At 39.4% G+C, this 9,173-nt stretch overlaps 1 protein-coding gene across 1 annotated transcript in view; it reads right to left on the bottom strand.

Annotated features, from left to right (window-relative positions):
• The window catches only part of LOC118421090 (cytochrome P450 2J5-like), a 5,548-nt gene extending 1,211 nt beyond the window's left edge, over positions 1 to 4,337 (bottom strand). The window contains exons 1-5 of the mRNA XM_035828249.1: positions 3,849 to 4,337; positions 3,313 to 3,455; positions 2,863 to 3,076; positions 1,942 to 2,225; positions 648 to 788 (exon numbers count right to left, since the gene is read on the bottom strand). Coding sequence (XP_035684142.1) covers positions 648 to 788; positions 1,942 to 2,225; positions 2,863 to 3,076; positions 3,313 to 3,455; positions 3,849 to 4,275 — 1,209 coding nt within the window. The 5' untranslated portion in view covers positions 4,276 to 4,337. The remainder of the gene's footprint in view (positions 1 to 647; positions 789 to 1,941; positions 2,226 to 2,862; positions 3,077 to 3,312; positions 3,456 to 3,848) is intronic.
• Positions 4,338 to 9,173: the final 4,836 nt, after the last annotated feature.

Here is a 9,173-nt window from a genome sequence, read left to right as displayed (position 1 = left end):
ATGATATGATAGCAGCATTGTTGGACTTGACTTAAATTATTCCAGATGGTGGGGCCTCTAAATTTTATTGTGTGTTGTTTTAGACAAGATTTTGCTTTAACTGGTCTTAAAAGATTCTGCTGTCTTGTGTAGTGGTGGTGAAAACCTGAATTTGAATTGAAATTAAAAAGACATCTAAATTGCTGTGGTAGGAAAGAACTATTGTGAACAATTTTATGTACAAATATGGCAACTTGAAATTTGTTGATATCAAATACCGTCATAACATTTAAGTCATTAAAGAGAGATGTTGTGTGTGCTGTGAAGGTGGTATTGCCCGCAATTCGTACAAAGCGCTTTTGAAGGAGGTACAGAGGTTTGATAGATGTAGTGTACGTGCTAGCCCATATAATATTGCAGTAAGTTAAGTAAGGGTAAATCAAACTGTAATAAAGAGTCATGAGTATATTTCGTGAAATCAAAGTTTTTACTTTTCTTATAATGCCAATGTTTTTCGAAATTTTATTGCAAACACTATTAATTTGGATCTTCCATGAAAGTTTCTCGTCAATTATTATACCTAAGAAGCGGGTATGACTTACTTGTTTGATAGCTTTGCCGTTTATATAAATTTAATAGCCTCGGAAAGTCGTGTCCTCGTTTGGAGCGTGAGGACCAGCAATGGGAGCGATGGCCCTGATTCGCATGATCTCCATGATAGTAGCCTCAGTATACGGGAGCTGGGACCTGTGGGCCAGGGTGGGCACGTCATGGTCTGTTCCCAGGATACTGTCCAGCTCAGCTTGGACCTGTTACAGAGTTTTCTTATATAAATCATGTGTCCATTAGTTTAATTTTACTTTAAATGAGCTATCTTGACTTTCAAGTGCGCATATGTGAGTTATGAATTGTGTTATAGGTCAAACTTTATAAATTGCCATATTATAAGCCAGAGGGAGGTTCATGCATTGACTGTTATTACTTTGGGTGGTTAGGACGTCCATTGTGTGGAAAGTTCAACCGTCAAGTTATCCCATGGACTGGAATACTGTAAATGCAGAAATGTTCGCGGTGGATTAATGTTCGCGGTTTTCGCGGTGACCACTTCGCGAACTTAAAACCACCGCGAACATTTTTCTATTATGGTATTAGACTGTAGTCTATAGTGTTACCGCGAACTTAAATCCACCGCGAAAAGTCCCTTTTCTCGCTACCGCGAAATTAAATCCCCGCGAACTTAAATGCATTTACAGTATTGTGAAGTAGGACAGCCATGTGGATTAGATGCAAGAAAGTTATTCAAGGACTGAAGTGCTGGAAACAGTTGGTTCTTACTTTTTTTTTATTCTCCACTATACACTGTAGTGCTGGCCTTAGGTTTAGGCCTTGGTTTAGGCTACAGGCAGACCATTGTGTTGTACCAGGGATAGTACATTTCTGCTGGCTGTAGTATATGTTACAGGTGGGCTAGGTGCCAGGGTAAGTGGGACAGGGAGTTTCCAGTCTATGCGCACCTAACTGCCAAACCCGTTCCACTGCTATTTCCACATTTGCACTGGTCAAAAAACCCTGCAACACTTACCATCGCCAGGCAATATATGTTTTTTCCATTGTAAATCTTGTTATGCATGCATACACAAAATGGTGAACGAGCTAATTCACACTTGCTTTTTTTTCAACACTAAATGGTTCTAAACTATGAACAAAGTCACTGAAATCAACTGTAACCCGCTGTAAGGCAGCAGCACTTTTAATAAACGTCTAGACAAGTGGCTAGACAAGTGGTAGCCCTTGATAATAGCCTTCGGCTAGTTGGGTAGCCCTGGCTGTATTCATCATGATTATACAGCCGAATAAATCAAATCAATCAAATCAAAACAAGTGTTTCCTAGTTGAGGTGAAAGATCATGAACGTGGACCTACAACATAATCCATTACTAGCACATGCGCACTGTGATGTACCTTCTGCTGCTCCTCTGGACACAGAACCATGTACAGAAGACCCCATCGCAAGGTGGTGACTGTGGTCTCGACTCCAGCAGTAAACAGGTCTTGGATTATAAACACAATGTTCTCCTCTGTTAAGCAGTCGGTCTTCTCTTGGGTCTGTAGTTCGGTGAGGAGGAGGTCGATGAAGTCTCGTGGATTCTCGTTGTCCAGGTTCTCGCGATGCTTTGTAATTTCATGTCGAAGGTATGCCTGGACCTCGTTTAGGCATTCGACAAGAATCCTGTTTGATGAATTAACTGACAGTGTGAAGAAAAGAAGATTCAATATGATATCGTGCAGAAAACAATTGCTTAATGTGAACAACAACATTGCAGCGTCATTGTCAAACAAACACGCAACAACACAAGCCGTTTGTCTCAAATTGAGGTCATCGATCTTAGACATACGTGTTTTATAGACAATGTACTTTACCGTTCTACTATCGGTAAGGCGGTGTAAAAGCTGCTAGGGTGTCATGTTTTATCAAAACCTACATATTAAAATTATACAAATTTATCAACAGGAACTTAAGTTAGGTACAAACAAAAGCAAAAAACGGTACCCCGTCGCATCGGAACCTCCTTCCTGGAATTAATAAAGTTTTTTGTGCGTCAGCCATAATGAAGTAGATGTTTTTGATGCTAACATTACTAATCCATGAAGGTAGGAACCGAACATACCATATTGTTACGGTCAGTGAACGCCTGTTATAAACACTAACTCAAGATAATGATAAAGTGCTTAAACTTAAAAGTAATTTATCAACAAACCGTCTTTACATATCTAATATCCTAGCCTGGGTACCATCCGACTACTACGGGGCATGCTAGGGTATCGGTATCAAAGGTGCCCCGGTAGTAATCGGATGGTACCCAGGCTATTAGTATATCCTACCTCCCGGTATGAATCGCAGAAATGGAAATACGGTCATCAGCTGACTCGATCCAAGTTGGGCGACCAGTTTGTTTATGCTTTTGGTCAGTTCTACAAACGTGACGTCATCATAGTCGTAACGTTTCCCGAACACCATGGAGCAGGTGATGTTGGCGACTGACACAGTCAGGTTGTCGGTGATGTCACGTGGATGTACGTCCCCTTGTTCGGACAACTATTAAAAAATACACACCACATGGGTCAGATTGTCCATCTTCTCATGTCATGGTTGTATCTACTACTTAGCAAGAACAACAAAGGCCATGTTCATTTGGAAATAAAGACTAAGATGTACTCACAACTCAAACAGCTATCAGCTAATGGGGATTACTTGTGTGCTGTGTTGTGACGTTATCAAAAACTTAGTTTGTGCCTTTCAAGGGCTTAAAGTGAGAATGTGCGCAAAAATACCTTTAGACAGAGCTGACGACCCTCTTCTCTGATGCTCTCTTCCATACTGCCCGGTCCCATTTTTATTCCCAGGTTTCTCAGCGCACTGTAGGCAAACTTGCGTTTTTCTTTGTAGGCTTGGTTGAATTTTGAGACGCCGATGTCTGTGAAATATATGATATCATATTCATATATATTTATATACATACGCCCTACATTGAAGGGAAGAAAAAGGGGCATGGTGCCTGTACCATTTTTTTATTTAGCCTTGTTTGCAATTTTGCTAGAATTGGGTCATCTTGTACTAGTGCATAGCGCCGCAGGCAATACATGTTGAATTGGGACCAAAACAATAGGGTTCTTAAAAAGACTACTAGCGCACCGAAGGTGACTAAGAAATCCGGACAGTTTGACGGTGCCTTTACAATCGTCATGTTGAAAATAATGCAACTGTTACACCAAATATTCCATATAACGATGTAAAATCGTTCACTAACAGGATATCATTCATTTCAGAACCATACATGTTTTAAATTTGAAGAGAAGAACGTACGCACTTTTTCCAAACCCAGAAATCAGATTCAGCACATACACGCTTGGCCTGCTAGAGAAAGCGTCCTTGTAGTCCACAAGCGCCTCTTTGATGGCCCGGTAGCCGTTCAGAACCACCACGTCTTCCATCCCCATTCGAACAGTGTACACGTCGCCATACCGTTTCCTCCACTCCGTAAGCTTCAGGTGGGGCGCTCGGCCGAGGGACAACAGGTGGCCGACAACAGGCCAGCTCCCACTCGGTGACGGTGGGAGGTTCTTACGTCGTTTGAAGAAGAAGAGAAGGGTGAGGAAGACGACCAAAAACACCGCGATTGTGCGGATGGAGACTTCTGACAACAACGTAGAAAACATTGTTCTGTGTTCGAAAAAAAGAGAGGGTTTGTACTTACAAGAAATACAACATCTACAAGAAATGAACAAATACAGCATATATTTCCATCCCTTTGCCCATGTAGAAATGGACGGATGTGAATAATACTTTTGACTTATGCCCGTGCATGGGCTAATTCAACATCCCTCCCCTTCCGACTTGTCCACAATTTGTGTAACGTCAGAAATACTGTTTCGATGCATCAGTTTTGTATCCTTTTTCATTCGCCTTGCACATCCCTTAATGTAGGGTTTACAAAAAAAGCTGGGCTGACTAACTGGGCTGTCTATTCGTTCATATCCCTAGAAATGGTCACACCAATTGTAGTTGCGTCCTTTAATCTAACGGAATGCATGAAAATTTCATACATTGCACTAGGCATAGTATTCTGGGTAATAGAGAAAGATAATTGAATGAAACAAAACCACCCTCCACCCCCAAGTTCAGGTAAATGTCACATCCCACACTTCAATGAACAACATTGCTACTCTGATATGGTCGAGTTTGAATCCCCAGGCAGCCTTGAATTTCGCACACTTTTTAACAGGAAAAAACAACAACAGTGGCTGTTAAAAGGTAAATAACGGCAGTCGATTGTGCCGATTTTCTTCCTGGTGGTATTATGGAACCTCCTCAGCACACGCTCATTTTCCCTGCACTTCCGCAGTGTGTTACGATTTCGATTTTTTTTTTAGTTTTTAGCAGGGCAAGAGATACCAAAAAAGATACACGTAAGGTAAGTGTAGCAATCAGCCTTCAGACCTATCGCCAAATGAACAGGAAATTTCATGTCTTAAATAGTGGGGGATGGGCAAAAAATTAAACATCAATATTTTCCATGAAATTTACAGGCTAGTAGAACCCGATAAGAGTATGACTAAAATATCAATTGATTTTCGATATCATTCAACTCAAAATCAAGACCACCTAATAAAATCGGATTTTTTGTGATTTTCTCGTCAGAAATATATACTTTACTTTCCAATATCGTGCATTCATTCACATTACTTATGTGGCCTTGCCTGATGAGATAGACTTACCGTCCGTATCATGCCTTGCATATTAAACTTTTAATGATCGAAATCCGTCAATTACATCCGGAGATATGAGTGTGTGAACAATGACACATCTGCCAGCTTGTAATGACATATTGTTGCTAAGTTGGTCGCTAAGGATGTTGCTATGGAGGTTTCAGATCGTACTCCACAGATCGTATCATCAAAAATGATACAAAGAAGTTGAAAGGGGCACACCTACAGGCATATCTGTTGGATCTTGACATTCAAAACAAGGCTAGGAGTCAATTATCATGCAAGTTCATTCATTGCTACGCATAGTTTCTCATTTATAACAAATAAAGACGATATTCCCCCCTTGACATAGCTTCTAATCCATTATCAATATCATAAATGTAACCAAGTATGATGAAGAAACTGTTTGAATCATTTAGAAGAAATAAAGACGATCTTACACTTTTAAACAACTGCTACTTCATAATCAACATCATAAGCGTAACTAAGTATGATAGTGTTGGAATTGAATCAGAGGGAGATCTAATGGAAATGTGTTGCAATCGTGTATCAAAACTCGATACCCTATGGCTAGCTAGAGGCCCTCTTTTTGCATATATACTTAAAACACCGCAAAACAATATTCTTTCCGCTCCTACCGTGAAATTTTATGCATGTGAAAATAAATGAATTTACAGTATAAGACGAACCATATCAGGGTATTTAATGGATTTGGGGGGTTCGGGATCATGATAAATCAGGTAGTGATGTTTCACTATGGAGGTAAGTTATGGAGCCTTTTTGTGTAGCTGTGAGCCTGTGTGAAAACCACACATAACTATCATAAAACTACAATAAATTAGATGCATTGATTTGGGTTGTACAAGGGGTATATACGGACATTTGAAAATGAACTAAGTTGGTTTCGCACATGTTATCGTTGTTTTTTACGTGGAGGGGTTTGTTACTTACTAAACCATTATGAAACTTAATCTGTTCAATAAAGAGAAGGGCTCTGTATGGACATTCAAAATACAGATCACATAGAGCTACTTCATATTGATAATCCATTTAGAAAGACCAATTAGAAACTTGAGGTGAGTAACGAAAGGAAATTCTTAACTTACTAAAAAAGAAAGTTTGAGCACACATCCTGATCAATTAGAATATACTGCCAGTGTGACGGTCTATTTTGTGTTCGCCTTGCACTCGAGCTCGTTAGGATGTGAGTTTAATCTCTGACCGTGTTATACCAAAGACATTGTAAAAATTGGACCCGCTGCTTTCTCTGCTCAACACTCAGCATTCAGGAAGCAATATGTCAATTTAAACATATCCAGACTAGGCTTTTTTTTACATTCAACCCCCCCTTAATATTTTTTACTGTACGATCACCAAATTTGCAGGGGGTGATGGGCTTGTTGAGTTTTATAATTCCTAATTTTTTATATCATTATGACGTAATATGACGTTGTTATGACGTCATTAATAGTCAGGAACCCGTTGTCATGGCTATATGACGTCAAAGGGCACTTTAAGCCCCCCCCCCAGTCTGGATAGGGTTGATACATAAACAAACACGCTACTGACATCAGACTAGCCCCCACTGAAATAATTTGCATGATTGTGTGGCCTAAGGGATTAGGAATGATGATGGGCGCCACCGATGAGTGATTCGCGGATGACTTACTAACAACGATAGCCATTGTCTGTGGACTGAGGTAGACAATAGTATTTCCGAAGTCCAAAATATTCGTGAATAGTTTCATCATGATGGTACGTGTACGTTACTGAATAAAGATCCTTTTTTCACAACCCTTGTTTTATTTTCACCACGTTTCAGTGATCGTCTGTCACCATCCTCAGGGCAATTCTGGCTGGTGCACATTGTACTGCAGCTATAGGTGTCGTTACTTACAGATGCAAATACGTCAGTGGAAATAAAGCAAGGGCTGTGAAAAGTTTTCAGTACAAAAGATCTGTATTATCTAAGTACAAAAGCTGTTTGAGAAGGAGGGCCTTCTCACAGAGGAACTCAAGCGTCGACTATGTTTTAGTTTTGATTACTCGTCTTAAGCCCTTTACAGCTCGAAGCCCCATTTGCTATGAGTAGCAAGCCAAGATTTTGCCAAACAGTCTTCTTTGCGGAGGCTAGATAAGCAATTGGCTTTCGTAGTTATGGACGGGGCATGGAATTCTTCTCATTAATGTACAGACAGCAGATGGCAGACTTTTTTGAGCTGACACGAGGCTGCAGTAATTACACAAAGGGGGCGATGCCACGTATGATGTTCGATGTTTTGTCCACATTTACAACAAACGCCATCAGGATTGGTCAGCTATCTGTGCCATTCTTCAAATTGTGCTTTAGACCATCAAGCCCGACAATCCTTCACTAACAAAAGCCGTGCTAGAAATTATCACTTTCTTCAAATCAGCTACTTATCCATTATCTTTTCTTCCAGTCACTACTTATATTTATCTTATCAAGAACTAGAGTTCCACGAACACATACCTTTGCCACATAAACCAGGTTTGTTATGTAGAATGATGTCTGTAGACAAATGCGTTACTCATTTCATTTTCTTTATAATTAAATGCTTGGAGTTGGTTTATAAAATTTCGGCATTTATTATGCAAATTAGATCCCAATTTACAATTAATTGATATCAAATTGTATCAAGCATTACTTAAGCTATCAGCATACCAAAAATCATGATGATCCTTTGATCCAGTCTTGACTTTTCTCTTTCAAAGTCTTTAAATACACCTCTTACTCTCTTCCCTCTTTCTCAGTTACATATGTGACAACTTTGATGAAAGTACTATAATGGAATGCAGTGGATTTATGAACTTTTCCTAATCAATTATGCAAATTAGCTGTTAACTTGCATAATAAGTATCACATTATATAAGTCTTCATTTAGGCTATCTACATGCCGAAAATCATGACGATCCGTCAACATGTTAATATTTTCTCATTAATTATGCAAATGAGATCATCATTTGCATGATAAATATGTATTGACATTTCTCTCTTTCTCAGCTACATATGTGACAAGTTTTAAAGCCCTATCATGGGATGTAGTGAATTTATAAGATATCCTCATTAATTATGCAAATTAGCTGTTGATTTGCATAATTGTTATCTCATTATGTAGGTCTTCACTTACGCTACCTACATACAAAAAAACATGATGATCCGTCAACATGTTCATATTTTCTCATTAATTATGCAAATGAGGCCATCATTTGCATAATTGATATCTGTCGACATTTCTCTCCTTCCCAGCTACATATGTGACAAGTTTGAAAGTCCTATCATGGAATGTAGTGGATTTATAATTTTTCCTCATTAATTATGCAAATTAGCTGCTGATTTGCATAATTAGTATACCATTATGTAAGTCATCACTCATTCTATCTACATACCAAAAATCATGACCATCCGTCAACACGTTGTAGAGTTATTCTCATTCAAAGTTTGAAAGGAAACCGGTGCCTGCAGTTCCAAAAAAGCCGCTAGGGGGCCCAAACTCACAGCACTTACTCTCTGCCTCGAGGGCTATCTACCACTCAAAAATCCTGATCACAGCATGTCCAGAACACGAGATATCAAAAATTGATGCTCTGCTGCAGTACCTTAGCAAGCCGCTAGGGGGCCCATTATCGAACTTGACCTTCGTTTTCCCGACCCCTACCCACCTACCAAATATTATCGGGATACATCCAAGGCTTCTCGAGTTATGCTGTTAACAGACACACAGACACACACACAGACTCACAAGCCCAAAACATAACCTTAGCCATTCTGGCAAAGGTAAATATATGCAAAACAAAGCTTATGCATAAACGAATTTGTCTGTGATACCAATTGCCTCAATTCTTGTTACAATTTTCATGGTGCCTATTTTGAAAATTTAGCCATCTTCTTTTTTAACGAAAAG

The sequence above is a fragment of the Branchiostoma floridae genome, chromosome 8, assembly GCF_000003815.2.
Source record: "Branchiostoma floridae strain S238N-H82 chromosome 8, Bfl_VNyyK, whole genome shotgun sequence".
Classification (NCBI taxonomy): Eukaryota; Metazoa; Chordata; class Leptocardii; order Amphioxiformes; family Branchiostomatidae; genus Branchiostoma; species Branchiostoma floridae.
This window is presented reverse-complemented; position numbering and strand designations above follow the sequence as displayed.